The following is a 24,376-nucleotide window of genomic DNA, read 5'->3' on the forward strand; positions in this document are numbered from 1 at the left end:
GAGTTAGATCTTCAGTTCCCTTCCTCTGTGAAGACAGATGACTTCCCTTCGTCACCCCAGCAGACTACTGGAGGTTTATTTTCTAGACAAGGTGAAACATAGGTTCTTTAAATTGGGACATACTAATCATAGCTGAAAACAGGGAGGAAGTTAAAGGCTGAGAACTTTCCAGCCCTCTTCACCTATTTGGTTCCAAGACATATATCACAATTAGTCTAGGAAATACTTCACTCAAATGAGTCCCAGAAAGAAAATTTCCAAGAACTGAAGGACATTAGTTTTACAATTGAAAAGGTTCCACAAGTACCACACACACAGCTAAAAATAGACCCACACAAAGGCACACCATCATAAAACTTCGTATCACAGGGAACAAGGAAAATACAACCCAGACTTCCAGGATCAGGTATTAAACAGGTTATCAGTCAAAGATCAGGAGTCAGAATAGATTTCCACTTCTCCAAAGCAGTCCTGAAAGCTAATAGATGTGGGGATACCTTCAAATTTTGGAAGGGAAATTATATCCAAGTCAGAATAATATTCTCAACCAAATTATTAGACAAGTGTGAAAACAGAATAAAGTTATTTTCAGATATCTCGTTTTTGGTTAATTTTTATATGTGACATGAGGTGAGGGTACAGTTTTATTCTTTGGTATGTGGATATAACGCTTGACTCAAGACCATTTGCTGAAGACATCCTTTTCCCATTGTGTGTTCTTAACACCCCTCTTAAAATCAGTTCATCATATATGCCTGTATTTATTCCTGGACTTTCTGTTCTGTTCCATTGATCTATGTGTCTGTCTTTATGTAAGCACAATACTATTTTAATTACTATAGCTTTTTAATATATTTTGAAATCAAGGAATGTGATGCCTACAGCTTTGTTCTTCTTAAGATTGCTTTGACTATATGGGGTCTTTTGTGGTTCCATATACATTTTTGAATTTTTTTTTATATTTCTGTCAAAAGAGCCATTGGGATTTTGGTAGGGATTTCATTAAATCCATAGGTTGCATTAGATAATGTAGGCATTTTAACAATATTCTTTCAATCCATGAACACAAAGATTGTCAAATGCTCTTTCTGCATCTATTGAAATATTCATTTGATTTTTAGCCTTCCTTTTCATAATGTAGTTTATCACATTTATTGATTTGCATATATTGAGCCATCCTTGCATTCCTTGGATGAATTTCACCTGATTATAGTGTATAATCCTTTTAATGAGTGTGGTTTGCTAGAATTTTGCTGCAAATTATTTCATATATGTTTATCAGGTATGTTGGTCTCTAATTTTCTTTTCTTTCTTTTCTTTTTTTTTGAGGCAGAGTCTCACTTTTGTTGCCCAGGCTGGAGTACAGTGATGCGATCCCGGCTCACTGCAGCCTCTGCCTCCCGGGTTCAAGCAATTCTCCTGCCTCACCCTCCTGAGTAGCTGGGACTACAGGCACATGCCACCATGCCCAGCTAATTTTTGTATTTTTAGTAGAGGCAAGGTTTCACCATGTTGGCCAGGATGATCTCGATCTCCTGACCTCATGATCCGCCCCCCTCGGCATTCCAAAGTGCTGGGATTACAGGTGTGAGCCACTGCACCTGGCCTGTAATTTTATTTTCTTAGGGTACATTTGTCTGGCTTTGGTATCAGGGTGATGCCAGCCTTGCAAAATAAGTTTGGAAGTGATCTCTTCTCTCCAGTTCTTTCTAAGTGCTTGAAAAGAATTGGCTTAATTGCTTTTAAAATGTCTGGTAGACTTCACTAGCAAAGCCATCTAGTCCTGGTCTTTTCTCTGTTGGGAGGATTACTGATCCAATCGCCTTAGTTGTTACTGGTCTGCTCCTATTTTCGATTTCTTCATGATTCAGTCCTGATACATTGTATATATTGAGTAATGTATTCTTGTAAGTTATCTGATTGGTTGGCATATGTATATATCATTGTATTTTTTAAGATCCCTTATAATTCTGTGGCATTATTTTTACTCTCTTCTTCCAGCTCTAATTTAGAGCCCTCTCTTTTCTCAGTTAGTCTAAAGATTTATCAATTTTATCTTTTTATTTAAAAAAATTCTTAGTTTCTTTGAGCTTTTCTGTTGTTTTTCTAGTCTCTATTTCATTTTTTTTTCTAATTTCTTAAAGATATAATCTTTGTTTTTTTTATTTTGAGACTCTTCTTTTTTTTTTTTTCTTGGACAGACAGTATGAACCACCACACTTGGCCCTCTTCTTTCTTAATACAATCATTTATCATATAAACTTCCCTTTTAGTACTGCTTTTGCTGAATCCCATAAATTGTGGTGTGTTGTAATTTCATTTATCTAGATTGTTTTTAAATTTCTCTTTTGATTTCTTCTTTGACTCAATGGTTGATCAGGTATGTGTGGTTTAATTTCTACATATTTGTGAATTTTCCAGTTTTCCTTTCATTACTTATTTATATTTCCATGCCATTGTGGTCAGAAAAAGATACTCAATATTATTTCACTCTTCTTAAATTTGTGAAGACTTGTTTTGTTGCCTAACATGCTCTGTTCTGGAGAATGTTCTGTGTGCTTGAGAAGAATGTATTCTGCTGGCGTTGGATAGCATATTCTGTATATTTTGTTTTTATTAGAACCAATTTCTGTATATAACCTACTAAGTAAACTCCTTATCCGTCATTGCTAAGTGAAAGAGGAAATTATTCCCATGGCTGCTGTTTTATTTCATTAATATCTCATAACTTTTTTGGGACATGTTTGCAATAGTTAGTCTGAAATTATTATAACCCCAAAAAAAAAAAAAAAAGGAGAGAGAGAGAGAGACACCTACTAAATAGAAAGCTAACGTGACTATTTTAATGTCAGACCAAGTAGATTTCAAGGCAAAGAACATTACCAGGAATAAAAACAAGGAGAGTTTTTTTTTGTTTTGTTTTGTTTTTTTGTAATGATAAAAGGGTCATTTGGTCAAGAGAACATAAAAATTGTAAGTGTTGGCTGGGTATGGTGGCTCACACCTGTAATCCCAGCACCTTGGGAGGCTGAGGTGGGCGGACCACCTGAGGTCAGGAGTTTAAGACCAGCCTGGTCAACATGATGAGACCCCATCTCTACTAAAAATACAAAAAATGAACCAGGCATATTGACATGTGCCTATAATCCCAGCAACTCAAGAGGCTGAGGCAGGAGAATGGCTTGAGCCTGGGAGGCGGAGGTTGCAGTGAGCCGAGATCGTGCCACTGCACTCCAGCCTGGGCAACAGAGTGAGACTCCATCTCAAAAATAAAAATAAATAAATAAATTTTGTTTATATATCTAATGACAAATGTCTGAAACAAATCCCTGTATAAACATAGAGAAAAATTCTTATAGATAGATGAATTTGCAATTGTAGCCGGAGATCTCAACACCTTTTCCAATAACTAGTGGCACAAGGAGACAGTAAATCTTTGAGGACATGGAAGACTTGAGTAACACTATCAACCAGCTTGACCTATTAACATTTATGTAACTCCTCACCCAACAACAGCAAGATACACTTTTTTTTCAAGTACACATGGATCACCTATCAAGATAGACCTTATTCTGGGCCGGGTGTAGTGTTTACACCTGTAATCCCAGCATTTAGGGAGCCTGAGACAGGAGTATCACCTGAGGTCACGAGTTTGAGACCAGCTTGGCCAACATGAGGATACCTCATCTCTACAAAAAAATACAAAAATTAGCTGGGCGTGGTGGCACACACCTGTAATCCAAACCTACTCAGGAGGCTGAGGCAGGAGAATTGCTTGAACCCAGGAGGTGGAGGTTGCAGTGAGCTAAAATTGTGCCATTGCACTCCAGCCTGGGCAAGAGCGCAAGATTAGATACTGTCTCAAAAAAATTAAAGGGATAGACCTTGTTTTCTACCGTAAAATAAATCTCAGTAAATTTTAAAGGATTCATGACATATAAAGTTTGTGCTCTAACCACAAGGAAATTAAAAGAGAAATCCATAGGAGAAAGCTACCTGGAAAATTCCCAAATGTTTATAATTTAACATAATTGTAAACAGTCTACTGAGTCAACAACAACAACAAAAAAAGAGCAAAAGAAAGTTAGAAAGTAATTTTAAGTGAATGAAAGTAAATACCACATTTGTGGTATGCCCCCAAAGTAGTACTTAGAGACAAACTTATAGTACCAATACTTGTATTAGAAAAAAAGAAAAGTCTCAAATATATGACTTCAACTTCTACCTTAACGAAGAAGTAGAAAGAACAAATTAAATCCACAGTAAGCAGAAGAAAGGGAATAATAAAGATAAGAGGTGAATCAATGAAATGAAAAATAAAACTATAGAAAATCAGTAAAACCAAAAACTGATTATTTGAGAAGGTCCATAAACTGAAAAATCACTATCCAAACTAATGAGATTTTTTAAAAGAAAAGAAAAAGCATATATTATTGATATCAGAAATGAGAGAATTGACAATACTGCAGATCATATGAATATAAAAGAAAGAAGGGAATATTTTAAAGAACTTTATTACAGTAATTGGATAACTTAGATATAATGGACAAATTACTTGAAAGATACAAACCAGCAAAAGTTTGAAGAAGAGATATAAAATATGAAGAGTGCCCCTATATCTCTTAGGTTACATGTTTAGTTTAAAACTTTCAACAAATTTGATGCCCAGTGCCTTCTCTTATGAGAAAACATTTAAGGAGAAATAATACAATTTGTATACAAATCAGCTACTTGGGAGACTGAGACAGGAGAATTGCTTCAACCCAGGGAAGTGGAGGTTGCAGTGAGCTGAGACCATGCCACTGCATTTCAGCCTGGAAGACAGAGCAAGACTCTGTCTCAAAAAAAAAAAAAAAAAAAAAAAAAAAATTGAAGGGAGGAGAGTATTTATCAACTCAATTTTTAAGACCAGCATTACCCTTATAACAAAACCAGGTTAGGATATTACAAGAAAAAAGAGACTTATTAATATAGATGCAAAAATTCTTAAAGAGAATTTTAGCAAGTTGAACCCAGGTGTATATAAAAAGTATATCATGACTAAGTTGGTTTTATTTCAGGAATGCAACATTTGTTTCGTATTCAAAAGTCAGTGTAATTCATGATACTTAAGAGACTAAAAAGAAAACCCTTTATTATTATAAAAATATTTTAAGAAAAATTATTTGAGCAAGCCCATCATATACTTCTGATAAAAAATTCTGAGCCCATTAAAAATAGAAGAGACCTTCATCAACTTCATGCAAAATCTGTAAACCAAAATGTTACATCATACTTAATGGCAAAGACTGAAGGCTTTCCATAACATAAGAAACAAGGCAAATATGTCCACTCATACCACTTCTACTCAACATCCTGCTGGAGATTCTAGCCACTGCAATAAGGTAAGAAAAATAAATCAAGGGCATTCAGATTTCAGGAAAGAGTTAAAAACTGTCTTTGTTTGCAGATGAAATGATCATGTATGTAGAAGAATCTATGGAATCTACCAAATAAGCGTATATTATTGATATCAGAAATGAGAGAATTGACAATACTGCAGATCATATGGATATAAAAGGAAGAAGGGAATATTTTTAAAAAGTTGCAAGACACAAGATCAGTTAGCAGAAATCAATTGTGTTTCTGTACACTGGCAATGAATAATCAGAAGTTAAAATTTTACAGATATCTTTTACACTAGCATAAAAAATAAAATACTAAGAATAAGTCTGACAAAAGATACACAAGGTTGAAACATTTTATAAAATATTGTTGAGGGAAGTTAAAGAAATACTGGATTGTTGTCATTTTGGGGTTATTAATAAAACTGCTATAAACAGGATTTGGGTGAACATAAGTATTTCTATAAGACATATACCCCAGAGTAAAATTGCTAGATTGTTATGATAGTTTTATGTTTTGTTTCTTAATAAACTGTCAAACTTTTGAATGGCTGTACCATTTTACATCCCAACCAGAAACATCTGAGTGACCAGCATTTGGTGTTGTCACCAGCGTTTGGTGCTTAGCACTCTAACACGTGCGTAGTTATAGCTCATTGTGTTTTTAATTTACATTTTCCTAATGTTATGCATCTTTTCATTACTGTTGAATGTTGAATTATATATGTGTGTGTGTTTGTGTGTGTGTGTGTATGTATATATGTATGTATGTAATATATATATAATCTGTACATACATATATGTGTGTGTATATATGTGTAGGTACATGTGTATATTTTATATGTTCTTTATACATGTTGATATTCTTTATAACATTCTAGACACTAGTCCTTTGTCAGATACCTGTTTTGAAAATATTTACTACCAGTATGGCATTGTCTTTTTTATCCTCTTGCCAGGTCTTTCACAAAGCAGTAGTTTTTAATTTTGATGAAGTCCAATTTATCAATTTTTCCTTTTATAGACTGCTTTTGATGTCAAGTATAAGAACTCTTTGCCTATGCCTAGATCTGAAAAATGCTCTTATATTTTTTTCTAAAAGTTATATGGTTTTAATTTTATATTTAAGACCATGACCAATTTTGAGTTGATTTTTTATGTAAGCAGTGAGGCTTGATTTATTTTGCCTGTGGGTGTTTAGTTGTTTCAACATCATTTCTTTAAAAGGCTGTCTTTCCTACATTAAATTGATTTTTTTTTTTTTCCAAAAAAATTAGTTGGTTATATTTGTGTGTGTTTGTTTCTGGATTCTCTGCGCTGTTTCATTGATCAATGTGTCTTTGCCTCCACTAATACTACATAGTCTTTATTAATATAGCCATAAAATAAGTATTGAATGGGGATACTAATTCTTCCCACTTTATTCTTCAACAAAATTGTTCAACCTATTTTAGTTCCTGTTCATTTCCATAAAAATTTTAGACTCACATTTATATTTACAGAAAAGCTTGCTAGGATTTCGAATAGGAATTGCATTAAACTTGTATATCATTTTGGGGAGAATGGACATCATTACTTTGTTGTGCTGGTATGTCTGTTTGTTTATTTAGAACTTGGATTTCTTTCATCAGCGCTGTGTAGTATTCAGCATATAAGTCCTATACATGTTTTATAAACTTTTTTTTTGTAAAATTATAAATGACATTATATCTTTAATTTTGTTCTCTGCATGTTTCTTGCTAATAAAAATAAATTGGTTATTGTATGTTTATTTTTGCTTCTTGCTGAACTCACTAATTCTAGATTTTTGTAGACCCCTTAGGAATATCTGTGTAAATTGTCATGTCATTTGCAAATAGGAACCTGAGCTGATAGAGTGTTTTATCATTCCCAAGTATTTCATGTTTGAAATAGGCGAGCTTCAAAAATCATATTTTTTTTATGCTTAAATAGTATAGAATCTCTCCCAGCATTTCATCACTTGCATTGTTTAGTACTTCTCTCAAAATGGAGAGAAGTTTTTCAGGACAAATGACATTGACTAGTCTTCTAAAAAGCTGCTGGCATAACTGACAAAATCCTAGATACTAGAAATAGAGATTAGTAACCTTTAGTACTTATTTGTACAATTTCTGAGTCTTCAAATGTACTTATCATTTAATGTGGTTTTTAAAAAATGCTTTATTTCCACCATCCTGTTGTTCTTCACTTTGCTTTTTATCATTTTTTTCCACTTACTATGCCAACCATTGACACCTTAGCTGATAGCACTCAAGAAAGGAGTGGCCAGCACCACACCTAGAAAGGAAGAGAAGTAACTGAGAGCAAGAAGGCATTAAAAATAGTCCTTTGAGTTTCAAGACTGCTTTCCTTCTTAATACATTTTATCTTTGGTCTGGCCCTTTTTTTCTTTCCTTTTCTTAATTACATTTTTAGTTGTCTAAATACTTCTCACTGATTTTCTTGAATAACTCGTGGTTTTTATATGTTCAAGAGATCATCAGCGTATTATCTTAGCAAAATGCCCTTTTGAGGTTTCTGTCATTTGGCTTTCCTGCTTCTTCCCATTTTTATTATCTTCATATATCTAGTTCAAGCCATTCCTCACAATTATTGAGACCTCTGTCTTTTTTTTTTTTTTTTTTTTTTTTGAGACAAGGTCTCACTCTGTTGTCTAGGCTGAAGTACAATAATGCAGTCATGGCTTCATGAATCACTGCAGCCTCAAACTCCAGTACTCAAGCAATCCTCTGCCTCAGCCTCCACTGTAGCTGAGACTACAGGGATGTGCCACTATGCTTGGCAGATTTTTTTTTTTTCTTTTCTAAAGATGTGGTGTCACTATGTTGACCAGGCTGGTTTCAGACTCTGGGCTTCAAGCAGTCCTCCAGCCTCAAACTCTGAACTGTTTTATTTTTCATCTCAAGTCCTCTCATTGGTCTTAGAGACTTTCTTAGATGACCTGTGAATGACCTGCCAACATCCTGCCTCATCTTCTTGACCTTATCATTGAAAATTATCTTTTGTCTCTTCACCTCAGCCACACATTTCCATGATTGCACCCTGAACCTTGTTCTCAGAATCCAAAATTAATGTCATACACTTTATGCTTTTACTCCAAGTTCTTATCTTTTCAGTTTATTTAATGTAAAGACCCTCAGGCTCTTGACCCAACACTTTCATTGAGTTAGTCTTCCCATTATCTAGCTTAGATTCCATCATACATTATCACAATTATTCTTTTGCAAATATCTTTAACTCCCTTACCCCTTTCTTTATCTAGCAAAACCCCAAATATGGATGAACCTCTCTTTGCCTTACCCATGCTGATCCCCTTACAGCAGTGTAAAGGTGAAGAGGCAGACTTGTGTTTCTATAAATTCATGATCCCTAAACTCAGGTTGCATTTATTTTTGCAATTTCACCCACCAAACTTATTTTATACCTTTCCCCGAGTCTTCAAACTTTCCACTTCTCCATTCCTCCTTCAGCTAATGACTCCCCCTTTCATTGACAAAACAGAAGACACTAAATGAGAGCATCTAAGCTTTTTTTTTTAATTTATTTTATTGCATTTTATGTTTTGGGGTACATGTGAAGGACATGCAAGATTGTTGCATAGGTACACACGTGGCAGCGTGATTTGCTGCCTTCCTCCCCATCACCCCATATTTGGCATTTCTCTCCATGCTATCTCTCCCCAACTCCCCACCCACCACTGTCCCTCCCCTGTTTCCCCCCAACAGACCCCAGTGTATAGTGCTCCCTTCCCCGTGTCCATGTGTTCTCATTGTTCAACACCCACCTATGAATGAGGACATACGGTGTTTGATCTTCTGCTCTTCTGTCAGTTTGCTGAGAATGATGGTTTCCAGGTTCATCCATGTCCCTACAAAGGACACAAACTCATCGTTTTTGATGGCTGCATAATATTCCATGGTGTATATGTGCCACATTTTCCCTCTCCGGTCTATCATCAATGGACATTTGGGTTGGCTCCAGGTCTTTGCTATTATAAACAGGGATGCAATGAACATTCGTGTGCACGTGTCCTTATAGTAGAACGATTTATAATCCTTTGGATATATGCCCAGTAATGGGATTGCTGGGTCAAATGGAATTTATATTTCAAGGTCCTTAGGGAATCGCCACACTGTCTTCCAAAATGGTTGAACTAATTTACACTCCCACGAACAGTATAAAAGTTTCCCTATTTCTCCACATCCTCTCCAGCATCTGTTGTCTCTAGATTTTTTAATGATCGCCATTCTAACTGGCATGAGATGGTATCTCAATGTAGTTTTGATTTGCATTTCTCTGACGACCAGTGATGATGAGCATTTTTTCATATGTTTGTTGGCCTCTTGTATGTCTTCTTTTGTAAAGTATCTGTTCATATCCTTTGCCCACTTTTGAATGGGCTTGTTTGTTTTTTTCTTATAAATCTGTTTTAGTTCTTTGTAAATTCTGGATACCAGCCCTTTGTCAGATGGGTAAACTGCAAAAATATTTTCCCATTCTGTTGGTTGCTGATTCACTCTAATGACTGTTTCTTTTGCCGTGCAGAAGCTGTGGAGTTTGATTAGGTCCCATTTGTCTACTTTGGCTTTTGTTGCCAATGCTTTTCGTGGTTTGGTCATGAAGTCCTTGCCTATGCCTATGTCCTGAATGGTTTTGCCTAGATTTTCTTCTAGGGTTTTTATGGTGTTAGGTCTTATGTTTAAGCCTTTAATCTATCTGGAGTTAAGTTTAGTGTAGGGCTTCAGGAAGGGGTCCAGTTTCTGCTTTCTACACATGGCTAGCCAGTTTTCCCAACACCATTGATTAAACAGGGAATCCTTTCCCCATTGCTTGTTTTTGTCAGGTTTGTCAATGATCAGATGGTTGTAGACATGTTGAGTTGCCTCTGAGGCCTCTGTTCTGTTCCATTGGTCTATATCTCTGTTTTGGTACCAGTACCATGCTGTTTTGATTACTGTAGCCTTATAGTATAGTCTGAAGTCCGATAATGTGATGCCTCTCGCTTTGTTCATTTTGCTTATAATTGACTTGGTTATGCGGGCTCTCTTTTGGTTCCATATGAATTTTAAGGTGTTGTTTTCCAGTTCTGTGAAGAAGGTCATTGGTAGCTTGATGGGGATAGTGTTGAATCTGTAGATTACTTTGGGCAGTATGGCCATTTTCACGATATTGATTCTTCTTAACCATGAACATGGAATGTTTCTCCATCTGTTTGTTGAGCAGTGGCTTGTAGTTCTCCTTGAAGAGGTCCTTTACATTCCTTGTTAGTTGTATTCCTAGGTATTTTATTCTCTTTGTGGCAATTGTGAATGGCAGTTTGTTCTTGATTTGGCTCTCTTTAAGTCTGTTATTGGTGTATAGGAATGCATCTGATTTTTGCACATTGATTTTGTATCCTGAGACTTTGCTGAAGTTGCTTATCAGTTTCAGGAGATTTTGGGCTGAGACGATGGGGTCTTCTAGATATACACTCATGTCGTCTGCAAATAGAGACAATTTGACTTCCTCCTTTCCTATTTAAATACCCTTTATTTCTTTTTCTTGCCTGATTGCTCTGGCTGAAACTTCTAGTACTATATTGAATAGGAGTGATGAGAGTGGGCATCCATGTCTAGTGCCAGATTTCAAAGGGAATGCTTCCAGTTTTTGCCCATTCAGTATGATATTGGCTGTTGGTTTGTCGTAAATAGCTTTTATTATTTTGAGATACGTTCTGTTAATACCTAGTTTATTGAGGGTTTTCAGCATAAAGGGCTGTTGAATTTTGTCAAAGGCCTTCTCTGCATCAATTGAGATAATCATGTGGTTTTGTTCTTGATTCTGTTTATGTGGTGAAATACGTTTATAGACTTACGTATGTTGAACCAGCTTTGCATCCCTGGGATGAAGCCTACTTGATCATGGTGGATCAGCTTTTTGATGTGCTGTTGCAATTGGCTTGCCAGTATTTTATTGAAGATTTTTGCGTCTATGTTCATCATGGATATTGGCCTGAAGTTTTCTTTTCTTATTGAGTCTTTGCCGGGCTTTGGTATCAGGATGATGTTGGTCTCGTAAAATGATTTGGGAAGGATTCCCTCTTTTTGGATTATTTGGAATAGTTTCAGAAGGAATGGTACCAGCTCCTCTTTGTATGTGTGGTAGAATTTGGCTGTGAACCCGTCTGGACCTGGGCTTTTTTTGGGTGGTAGGCTCTTAATTGCTGTCTCAACTTCAGACCTTGTTATGGGTCTGTTCAGGGTTTTGGCTTCTTCCTGGTTTAGGCTTGGGAGGAGGCAAGTGTCCAGGAATTTATCCATTTTTTCCAGGTTTACTAGTTTATGTGCATAGAGTTGTTTTAATAATCTCTGATGATGGTTTGAATTTCTGTGGAATGTGTGGTAACATCCCCTTTATTGTTTTTTATTGCATCAATTTGGTTATTCTGTCTTTTCTTTTTTATTAATGTGGCTAGTGGTCTATTTTGTTGATCTTTTCAAAAACTAGCTCCTGGATTTACTGATTTTTTGAAGGCTCTATCTCCTTCAGTTCTGCTCTGATCTTAGCTATTTCTTGTCTTCTGCTAGGTTTTGAGTTTTTTCGATCTTGCTCTTCTAGCTCTTTCAATTTTGACGATAGGGTGTCAATTTTAGATCTCTCCTTTCTTCTCATGTGGGCACTTATTGCTATATATTTTCCTTTAGCGACTGCTTTAAATGTGTCCCAGAGATTCTGGTATGTTGTGTCTTCATTCTCGTTGGTTTCGAAGAACATCTTTATTTCTGCCTTCATTTCATTGTTTATCCAGTCAACATTCAAGAGCAAGTTCTTCAGTTTCCATGAAGCTGTGAGGTTCTGAGTTAGTTTTTGAATTCTGAGTTCTAACTTGATTGCACTATGGTCTGAGAAGCTGTTTGTTATGATTTCCGTTCTTTTGCGTTTGCTGAGTAGTGATTTACTCCCAATTATGTGGTCAATTTTAGAGTAGGTGTGATGTGGTGCTGAGAAGAATGTATATTCTGTGGATTTGGGGTGGAGAGTTCTGTAAATGTCTATTAGGTTTGCTAGTTCCAGGTCTGAGTTCAAGTCCTGGATATCCTTGTTAATTTTCTGTCTGGTTGATCTGTCTAATATTGACAATGGGGTGTTAAGGTCTCCCACTATAATTGTGTGGGAGTCTATGTCTCTGTGTAAGTCATTAAGAACTTGCCTTATGTATCAGGGTGCTCCTGTATTGGGTGCATATATATTTAGGATCGTTAGCTCTTCTTGTTGCATTGATCCTTTTACCATTATGTAATGTTCTTCTTTGTCTCTTTTGATCTTTGTTGCTTTAAAGTTTATTTTATCAGAGACGAAAATTGCAACTCCTGCTTTTTTTTGCCCTCCATTTGCTTGGCAGATTGTCCTCCATCCCTTTATTTTGAGCCTTTATGTATCCTTGCATGTGAGATAGGTTTCCTGGATACAGCACACTGATGGGTTTTGGCTTTTTATCCAATTTGCCAGGCTGTGTCTTTTGATTGGGGCATTTAGTCCGTTTACATTTATGGTTAATATTGTTATGTGTGAATTTGATACTGCCATTTTGGGCTAGCTGGCTGTTTTGCCCATTAGTTGATGCAGATTCTTCATTGTGTTGATGCTCTTTACCATTTGGCATGTTTTTGGAGTGGCTGGTACTGTTTGTTCCTTTATATGTGTAGAGCCTCTTTCAGGAGCTCTTGTAAAGCAGGCCTGGTGGTGACGAAATCTCTGAGTACTTGCTTGTTCGCAAAGGATTTTATTTTTACTTCACTTATGAAGCTTAGTTTGGCTGGATAGGAGATTCTGGGTTGAAAGTTCTTTTCTTTAAGGATGTTAAATATTGGCCCCACTCTATTCTGGCTTGTAGGGTTTCTGCTGAGAGATCTGCTGTGAGTCTGATGGGCTTCCCTTTGTGGGTAACCGGACCTTTCTCCCTGGCTGCCCTTAGTATTTTCTCCTTCATTTAAACCCTGGTGAATCTGACTATTATGTGCCTTGGGGTTGCTCTTCTTGACGAATATCTTTGTGGTGTTCTCTGTATTTCCTGGACTTGAATATTTGCCTGCCTTGCTAGGTTGGGGAAGTTTTCCTGGATAATATCCTGAAGAGTATTTTCCAGCTTGGATTCATTCTCTTCGTCGCATTCAGGTATATCTATCAAACGTAGATTAGGTCTTTTTACATAGTTCCACATTTCATGGAGACTTTGTTCATTCCTTTTTACCCTTATTTCTCTATTCTTGCCTTCCTGTTTTATTTCATTGAGTTGATCTTCTACATCTTATATCCTTTCTTCTGCTTGGTCAATTTGGCTGTTGATACTTGTGCATGCTTCGCGAAGTTCTCATGTTGTGTTTTTCAGCTCCATCAATTCAGTTATATTCCTTTCTATTTTGTCCATTCTCGTTAGCATTTCGTCAAATCTTTTTTCAAGTTCTTAGTTTTTTTGGCATTGGGTTATAACATGTTCTTTTTGTTCACAGAAGTTTCTTACTACCCACCTTCTGAAGTCTGATTCTGTCATTTCATCACACTCATTCTCCATCCAACCTTGTTCCCTTGCTGGTGAGGAGTTGTGATCCCTTTTAGGAGGAGAGGTGTTCTGGTTTCGGGTGTTTTCATCCTTTTTGTGCTGGTTTCTCCCCATCTTAATGGATTTATCCACCTGTGGTCTTTGTAGTTGCTGACTTTCAGATTGGGTCTCTGAGTGGACATTCTGTTTGTTGATGATGAAGTTATTTCTGTTTCTTAGTTTTCCTTCTAACAGTCTGGCCCCTCTGCTGTAGGACTCCTGAGGTCCACTCTAGGCCCTGCTTGCCTGGGTATCGCCTGCAGCAGCTGTAGAACAGTAAGGGTTGCTACCAGTTTCTTCTTCTGCTATCTTTGTCCCAGAAGAATACCCGCCAAATGTCAGTCTGATCTCTCCTTTATGAGGTGACTCTTTGGATATACAGGTGTCAGGGAGCTGCTTGAGGAGACAGTCTGTCCTATATAGGGGCTCAAGTGCTGAGCTGTGAGCTCCATTTTTCATTTAGAGCTGCTGGGCAGGTACGTTTAGGTCTGCTGTAGCAGAACTCATAAACCACTTTTTGTTCCCTGGTGCTCTGTCCCAGGGAGTTAGGGCTTTATTTATGAGTTTCCGTTGTGCTGCTCCCTTTTTTTTTCAGGGCTGCCCTGCCCAGCAAGAAGGCAGCCTGTTCACTGTCTGCCTGCAGAGGCTTTGCTGAGCTGCTGTGGGCTCCGCCCAGCTGCCGTGTGAACTTCCCTGCAGTCTTGTTTATATGGGTGTAGTTAGAACTGCCTTGGCAATGGTGGCCCGCCTCTGTGTTGGTGGACTCTCTCTGTAATGGCAGGTTGCCTTGGCAGTGGCAGGTAGCCTCAGCAATGGCGGGTTGCCTTGGCAACGGCAGGCTGCCTCAGCATTGGTGGACTACCTCCTTAGTGTAGGTAATGCCTCGGTAATGGCGGACGCCCCTCCCCCACAGAGCTGGACCATCCCGGGTTCAGCTGCCCTTGCTTTGAAACTCTCCATCCAGAGATTTCTGATTGCTCTTCTTTTGTGGTGATGGGACCAAGCCTGATCACCTGGCTCCCTGCCTCAGAGCCTTTTTTTTTGTTTTTTAGTTAAAGAGTCGACTCTATCCCAATCGCCTGTTGAAAGGGCACCCTGGGATCTGTGTGATTTCCCATGTGGCGACTCACTGTGCCGGCTTAAACAGCAGTGCTGAGATTTGTGGTGCTTTTTTTGCCCAGGAATCTCCTGGCTTTGCTCCCTGTTCAGTTCCCTCTTTAATCAGATGGATGGGCGACTTCCTGTGTCTCCAATTGCCAGCCAAAAGGGCACCCGGACCAGTGTATTTTGTACAGAGAACTGCTGGCTGGGGCTCCAACAAAGCAGCTGCACTGACCAAAAGAACCGTGCCGGCCACAACAGCCATGCTGGCGACACTTGGGGCTCCTCCGCCTGGGAATCTCTTAGTCCGTGGGCAATAAAAATGCTGCCTCCACTCACCCTCTGCACTTTCACTGGGAGCCGCAACTCTGAGCTGTTCCTAAACGGCCATCTTGGATCTTCCCCCAAAGATTCTCTTATATATGACAAAATCCATTGAACGTGCATTCCACAGTACAGATGGTCAAATGAGCCTTTTAGTTTCAATGAAGAAGTAGAATTCACAGTGAAGGAACTCAGCAAGAAATTAAATGATGTAGCTTCATCCACTAGCAGAGAGCAAGTCAGATTCCCACAGCTTACCTTGACCTCATTGTACCCAGGCCCATGGCTGCTTGATGAATCTCACCTCAGCTTCTAATCACTGAATCCACAAATTTGCATATATGTCCATCTTTCTTTTCTTTCCTTCAGTTAAAGTGGAAAGATTCTCCCTTCTTTTAAAGGTGTGTTCTACTATAATTGCTAAGAATTTTTTTTTTAAGAACTTTGCTCCTTCAGTTATCTCCTCTTTACATCATCATTTCAAGAGCATTGATTTTTTTTCTCGTTTTTCCCATCTTTCTCCCCTAGATCGTTTGCATCCCTCTAGCTAACAGCCCATTTCTCTGCTGCTTCCTAGCTAAACTTCTCTTAAAAGGTATTCTTACTGTCGCTACATTTTTATTTCCATTTGTTTTCAGTCCACTTGTCAAGGTCTTTAATTAGTTTTTGCCAAATCTATTTGACATTTTTATATCCACATTCTACTTGGCGTTTAGGTACTACTTGGTAGGTGGCCCTTTTCTTCTTTAACACTCCTACTTCTTGGTTCTCCTGGTATTCTTCCAACCCTGTGGCCCTTCTTTCTCAGTCTTTTTGATAGCTCATCTTCGTGCTCTTCTCAGCTCACAAATGTTGGAATCCTTCAAGATGAAAATGATCTTCCTGGGCTTTACTCCCTGTATTTTTTTTTTCATCATTCTTTTACTAAATGATTTCATTTAATCCCCATAGTTTTAAATACTGTCTATAAGCTGATCAGTGTGTGTGTCCAGACTTCTCTCTAAACTTCTGAATTACATACCAAACTGCCTACTTCAGTTACCTACTTGGATGTCAAACAGGTCTTTTAGATCTCATAAGTCTAAAATTGAAGTCTTTACTCCCCACCCCCAATTGTCCTCCAGTCTCCAGCACACTCCCCCCCAGTCCACAGTTTAATCAGTGGCACTGCTAAAAACTTGGAGGTCATCCTTGATTCCTTTGGTTCCATCATCCTTCCCACACACATACCACCTCCACTGCCTTTATTCAGGATACCACTATCTCTGGCCTGGGTTACTCCAGTTACTTTATTATTCCCTTGCCTTTTCCCCTTAGCTCTTTCCAATTCATTTGTCATGTAAATCTGCTGATCACACAGTCCATCTCACTTAGAATATAAAATCCTTACTGCTGCCTTCATGGTCTTGAAGAAGCAAGTTCCTGCTTACCTCTCTGGTGTCTCATTTCAAGATATTCTCCATGTATTTATGATATCATTCATCTGTTCTCATTCATATTTATTCTTATTCATAGTTGCCTCTCTCCTTCTGAAATCCACAACAACTTCTTTTTAGTTTCTAGGACACACCAAACTCTTTTTGCCTTGGAGCTTTGGCACCGATTTCCTCTTCTTGACATGCACTATCCTTGCTCTTCGCTTAGAATGCAACCGTTGCCTGTTCATTTTCTTTCTCACCACTTAGCTATAAGTTCCCCGTGGGCAAGGATCATGGACAGCAAAGACCCAGTACATAGCACAGTACCTGACACATAAGCATTTAGTAAATATTTGTTAAATGAATGAATGTGGTCAGTAAAATCTCGGATTTTATGAAACAAACTGATCTCTATTCTGTACCTTGCCAAATAACCCCAAGGCTTCCTGGCTATGAAAAGGCAGTCCAAATAGCAAAATTTAATTCTCTTATCTATACTTTCATTCTGTAACCTACTAAGTCTCTACCTTGAATGTACATTGCTTTTATAATTAGAAAATATATAAATTTGGAATATACACAGATATATTAAAATGTTTACAATTTTGAAAATAGAAAAATAAATAAGCCTAAAAATTGGGAGTTTTAGTGTTAAGAAGTGAAAAATGCAAAAGCTAATTTTGTCATCTTTTATATGGAACAGGGAGTGAATTGATACTATGTAAATTTGAAATATAATGTTAAAAAAAGCTCCAAACTCTTAATTTTTTATGGTCTTTTTTCTTTAAGGAGCTCTTTGGGAAATAATCTTTCTTGTAGGAAAGCTATTTCTTGAATTGTATTTTCATTTTCTTCTATTAAAGTAAAATTAAATATATTAATTTTTTTAAAAATATATGTAAACAAGTTCTGTCACCCAGAAACACTTCTTATATGTATGAAGATATAAGTACAAAGATTTCCACTGCTTATTGTTTCTAAAAATGAGAGTAGAAATTGATAAATTATGGTTCATGGGACCACTATTCTGTGTTTAATAATGATGCTGATATATGTTTAATGACAAAGGTAGATGTCTGCTATGTTAAGTGAAAAAAAAATTAGCTGCAAAATATATGGGACTGTACATTTTTCAAAGGCAAAAAAATACTTGGAACTTATATGCAACTATGTATATGAGTAAATGTGTGTATATTTGGTTTCATATAAAGAATGCCTAGAAGAATACACACCAAATAGTGCATTTAAAAAACAAGTTAGAGAATGATACATATTACATGATCCTAATTTTGTTGCAAAAGAAAATTTTAAAACTGTGCACTGTTGTAGTCTTTGGCTTTTGAAGGACTGAATGATACCCATCAAAACACTGGCATCGATTTCCTCTGGGAATTCGAAGTGGGGTACTTAAATTTTTTTACTTGATGCACTTAGTATTTGAAATGTTCACAAAAAACGTTTAACACCTTTATGAGGTTTTTAATGTATAAAAATAAGACAGGAGAAAATTATTACAAAAGAAGTATAATATCCTAACCAGTGAAATTCACCAACAGCTAAAATTTTAACGTATATACATACCATATTGATGTATAGACTCATGATGATCTGATGTTTATCTGTCACCTCTCCCCCACAGGAATAAATGAAGAAGAGGAAAAGAAAAAAGAAAAAAGCAAAGAAAAAATCAAGTTGAAAAAAAAAAGGAAAAGGTATTTTTTAACAGCATTTTTTAAAACAGTAAAGCAAGACTGTGAGTTTAGGATGGATTATAAAATTTGTGTGTGTGTGTGTGTGTGTGTGTGTGTGTAATGTAGTTAATTTAGTATGTTTTCTTCAATAACTAAGCTTTCAATTGGACTTAAGTTTAAACTCTTAATATATATTTTGTCCTCATATACATGAAGTTGACAAAAATATTTGTATTCTTGTAATATTACCATGGCTAATAAATTAACTTATTAATAGAATCTAATAGAACTTGTCATGTTGTACAGGCGTGATGGCTCATGCCTTTAGTCCTAGCACTTTGAGAGGTCAAAGTGGGAGAATGGCTTGAGCCCAGGAGTTTGAGACAGGCTTGGGCAACATAGTGAGATTTTGTCCCTGCATAAAGAAAAGAAAAATTATCCAAGTGTGGTGCCATGTACGTGTGGTCCCAGCTACGTGGGAGGCCGAGGTGGGAGAATTGCTTGAGCACAGGAGATGTGATCACACCACTATACTCCAGCCTGGACAACACAGCAAGGCCTCCCAAAATATATTTATTTATTTATATGTATGTATATGTGTATATATATATGCACATACACACATACATATACACATTATATTTACATTTATATATACATACTTAACAGGACAAGTTCATATATATGTGATATATATATGTGACATATATGTGATATATATGTGTGATATGTGTATATGTGGCATATATATATCATATGAGATATATATATATATATGGTGGCTGATGAGGCTTGTGAAAGACCTGAAGGAATTTTTAGCATCCCAAGTTCCTTCAGGTCTTCAGCCACCTGTGTATTTTTACTATTAACTCTTTTAATAACTAACTGGTTAAAGAAATTATTAAAAGTAGTAAGTGGCTACTTCTCTTGTTATTGAATGCAGTTTCATTCATACTAGCATAAATTTGCACATACAGGCTTTTTTTTAAAGCTCTTCACCATAATTATTTCTAGTTTAGACAAAGTTCTCATACAGAATAGGTTCTAGAAACCAGGGACTGTCACTTTGTAGTTTTTATAGAGCATTTAATACATGTATTTTACTATTTCAGGTATCTTATAAATTGGAAAAGTTGCTCATTTTCAAGTGTCAGGAGTTAACTAATAATCGTTAATATAAAAGGAGATAGGAACGTAGAGCTCAGGATTTTGTTAATGTATTATTAAATCATTTGTTCTAGCACAGCAAGATGGATTGCTTACAGGAAACACGAGGTTATCTAATAGTCTTCCAAATTCTAATACAGATAGTTCTCAATTTATGTGGTTCGATAAGATCTTTCAACTTTACGATGGTGAAGTAGAAATGTACTTCAAGTGCCCGTACAGCCATTCTGTTTTTCACTTTCAGGGTAGTATTCAATAAATTGCATGAGCTAGTCAATGCTTTATTATAAAATAGGCTTTGTGTTATATGATTCTGCCCAATTAGAGGCTAATGTAAGTGTTCCGAGCATGTTTAAGGTTGGCCAGGTCAAGCTATGATGTTCAGTAGGTTAGGTGTATTTTGTGTATTTTCAGCTTAAGATAGATTTATCAGGCCGTAACCCCATTGTAAGTTGAGGTATATCTGTATACTTCTTTTATAATAACGGATTACTTACTTGGGACTCTTTACCTTGAGTATCACAAACCTTAAAATCAATTAACTTTTCTATGCACCCTTAGCAGAGATAGTACCACCTGAAAGTGTCACTATGCCACAGCCTAAAATTTTTCGTTAAAAATGAGACTCCAGAACCAAAAAAAAACAAAAAAGTGCAGACAGAGAAGAAGCTTTAGTCAGAATCCAGAGGTCAAGTCAGGCAGGGTCTTTAGTAGACAAAATTTGAGAATAACAGAATTTAAGAGGCAGAGGAGGAGGAGAATACATGAGAAAATCAGCTTTAGCAGATGGTCAGAAGTCTAAGTAAGTAGACAAACAAGGAGGAAAAAGGAACACAACTTTACAAAAATAGGGGAAAACTTGGAGTCACTAAAGGAGGAAGGCAGTCAAAGAAGTCACACAAGCCACTATATAGACACAGGATAGCCTTGGAGCCCTGTAGTCTCCTGAAATTTACATTGGCACCTCCTTTATGTCCGTCTCAGGTTTTCTTAGTTTGAGTTTTAACTCCTAATATTTAGATCACTGAACTAACTCTTCAGATACCTTTTTTCACATTTTAAATTAATTTCTGTTTTGTCACTCATATTTTGAGTTTGGGTATAGGTAGAATGTTGCACATCTCTTTAAGATCTTAAAAAATAGTTTTTTCTGTTTCTCTTTTTCTTTTTTTTTAGTATTAGAGGAAGGAATCCAACCAATTTTTCCAATTTAGTATTAGAGTAATATTTTTCAAAAGCATAATGATAACTCATCCTTTTTCATTTATATATAGCATATAAAAGCATCCTTTTGTAACTAATGAAAATTATTTTGTAATGCAAGTATTCATCTGTATCACTCTGCATCTAGAGGGACCAAATACTTAAAAAATCAGAATAATTACCAAAAGTGCTTTTATTTTGCTGACTCTCAGCTTTCATTCATTCATATGAAAGTACAATTAGAGCCCTTTTGAAATAGAGAATTGCAACTTTTGAGGCACTTTTAAGAGAATATGCTAGGTTATTATATATACAAATGAATATAATAAGGCTTGGTGCATGCCACTTTGTTTGCCTTTTAAGATTTTGAATGTTATGACTGCATAAAAAACCAAAAATCACAGAAAAATAATTTCATCCTTACTGAATTTAAAACTCATTACTAGAATTGAGTGGAATAGAGGTACTAGTGTTGTCAGCTTCTATGACCAAGCAACAGAAATTCTAAATTCAGCATTTTAAGGCAATGCAAATATATGAAGCATATTTTAAGTTTATGTTTATACTCCATACCTTACTCCAAGAAGAATTTAAGGCAGTTCAAATCCCACTTAAATTTATCTATTAGTCGTAAGTGCAATTCTCAATCAGTATGTATTATTATCCATAGGTCTTACTCATCCAATTCCACTGAAGAAGATACTTCAAAACAAAAGAAACAAAAATATCAGAAGAAAGAAAAGAAAAAAGAAAAAAAGAGTAAATCAAAAAAAGGGAAACATCACAAAAAGGAAAAAAAGAAGAGAAAAAAGGAAAAGCATTCTTCTACCCCTAATAGTTCTGAATTCTCCAGAAAGTAACTGAAACTTTGGCTTAAGCCATTAAATTTAAAAATTTTGTTGTTAAAACGTGTTTGCCCTTCCTTGGAATTTGCTATATGTTATGCTTTGCAATAAATCACAGCTTTTCCGATATACACATTTTTCGTATGTGGGACCATTATCCCTCTGGCAATATATTTTTAATGTGCTATGACTATAAAGTATTAAATCAGTCTTGTTACTTGATAGCCATGCCCCGAGTATAGCTATTTGTATATACTAAACGCATCATGTTTGGATTTGTGGCTGTGTGTTTGGCTAATGTTATTACTTCATAAAGTTGAATTGTAAAATGGCTTTATTATAGTCAACATGGGTTATCTACCTAGCGGTTAATGAGTATTGCTGAATCAGGTGTCTACCTTCCAGTGATGAAGCTAGGTCCTTACCTAGGGTAATGTTTTGCTCTTGACACAGGGAATTTAATAGCTTTATATACTGAACTATAATATCTTTTAAAAATAGTGAAGTTCTTCACTGTTGGTTTTTTTTTTAAATCTCTAGGGATTTTTTTCATGTGCAGCTGCTTAATGGTCTTGACTAGGCTAACCTTTTAAATGAATGGTGTCTGCAGGAAGATGATCATGAAAATATCTCTAACAAAGTTTCACTGTTCTATGAAATGCAGAATTTCTAGTACCTTCCTCTTTTGTTTTTGTAACAATTAAAATAGTTCTTTCTTGTATAAAGAGATTAATCTAGTTCAGCCTGTAAGTAAGTCTGCAGAGATGAATGCTGTGTTGGTCAGGATTTTTAGGATAGACTCCTGGGTTGTTTTACAAGTGTGCCATATTGGCATGTCTTTAAGTGATACCTCAAACACAGAAATTTTTATTTAGGAAGATAGCTAAATCTTTATTAGAACTGATTTTTATTGTATTCCATATGTAAATTTTATGAAGCTTGTTTCGATGAGTAATGTGGAAAATTTTACAAATGTGAGCATATATATTTATTTAGTCTGACATAATTTGTAGTTTTAAAGCAAATTTCACACTGAACGTACGGTTTCATAAATGACCAGTTTGGGGTGTTTTTCTCTTTTACTTTAGTGGCAACCTCAGGAGCAGTGTCAAAAATTTAGAATCAAGAATTCTATTCTGTACTTTTTAAAATTTAAGAGCCAGAGTTACATCATGAAAACCTTTATATAACAATGGAAATTTTATATGGGTAAGCATTTTCAAACACATATTAGTAGATATGTCTTTTAAATTTTTATTTTCACATTGATCAGTGTTACTTTGCTTAATACTTAGGTATCCTTTATGTCCAATAAAGTAAATGCTTATGTTGTAGAAGCATCAGACATCAACCAGTATCATGGCATAGCACCAAAGATTGTAAATACCTCACTATGGTGCACTTACAAATTTTTAAATTGTTAACCTACAGACATGGCTTCAGGCGAATTCATGATGGTGAAATCAGCTAGGTACACTTAACCTCACAGGCTAGAAATGTTTACTGATTCTTCTTTCACCTAGCACCCAACGTGAATACCCTCAGTAAGACTTGGGGAGCCTTATAACTCCTCTTAACATATGCTTATCCATGCTTAAATTCTAGGGAAGCTGCATCCACAGCCCTTTTCTGTAATAGCATTACAGCCATGAGAGCTCTCACACTTTTAGCCTTTCCATAACCTAATTTAGTCATTTGGGCCTCTCAAAAGGAAATATTTTTGTTTAAATAGGTCAGTCGGTTATTGGGAGAGAAATACAGAGCCAGTAGGTTTTCAGGGGTTTGGTTTGCCTTTGCTAATTTTTTGAAAATAGAGTTCTTCAGTTATCAAGATTTTAAAAATCAGTTTTTATAATATAAAGCTTTTTTAAAAAAACTGGGCTGGCCCAAGTGCAGTGGTTGTTTCTCCACTCCCACTGTTTGACTTGACTTGCCTTGAAAAAATAATAGTAAATATTAAAAAATGATTAGAAGATGCTATACAAAGGGGATGATCTCATTTCATTGAGTAAGACAGTTAAAAATGGTAGTAACTGTAGTGGAATAGTTAATTGAGTTATTTGTAAGTTTTATTAATGTTAATTGTAGAGATTATAAATTGGCTCGTTAAGTTTCTAAATGGTGACACAATTAATAATGATTTAGAGCAAAGTCAGTCCTTGTTAACTAATAAAGTATGCAAATTAAAATATTTTAATGATCAGTAATTTTCCCCCAGAAATTATCTTGCTGTTTTTAAGCAATTTCCCTAATTTTAGCATAGTTTATGAAACATCTCATCTGAATAAAAATTTATTTTTGCTAATAATTTTCTTCTAAAATGATATTGAGACTGGATGCGAATTTCAATACATTTTAGAAGAAAATTAATGAAACTTCTTCTAAAGGAAATTTCCAGGTAGTATGTAGCAGAAGGAAAACTGAATTTAGCAGTAAAACAGTTCTGGTCATTCTAACTACCTGTGTGATCTTGAACAAAGTCACTTAGCTTCCCTGGGCCTTGGTGTCTTTCATATATAAAATATTTACAGATTTTCTCTGAAATCACTTCTACTTTTAATATATGTGATTATCAATATTTTATTAAAATTCAAGCAATATTCATTTTAGAAATTATTATAGATAAGCAGCTAGCATTCTATAA

General features: G+C 36.0%; 1 protein-coding gene across 2 annotated transcripts in view; it reads left to right on the forward strand.

Moving 5' to 3' along the window:
• Positions 1-24,056, forward strand: part of SREK1IP1 (SREK1 interacting protein 1) — a 52,526-nt gene extending 28,470 nt beyond the window's left edge. For both annotated transcript variants that reach the window (XM_032279784.1, XM_032279773.1), the window contains exons 4-5: positions 18,466-18,538; positions 21,558-24,056. In XM_032279784.1, coding sequence (XP_032135675.1) covers positions 18,466-18,538; positions 21,558-21,747 — 263 coding nt within the window. In that variant the 3' untranslated portion in view covers positions 21,748-24,056. The remainder of the gene's footprint in view (positions 1-18,465; positions 18,539-21,557) is intronic.
• The last annotated feature ends 320 nt before the right edge of the window (positions 24,057-24,376 follow it).

Source organism: Sapajus apella, unplaced genomic scaffold (genome assembly GCF_009761245.1).
Source record: "Sapajus apella isolate SASKATOON/1434 unplaced genomic scaffold, GSC_monkey_1.0 scaffold1, whole genome shotgun sequence".
Lineage (NCBI taxonomy): Eukaryota > Metazoa > Chordata > Mammalia > Primates > Cebidae > Sapajus > Sapajus apella.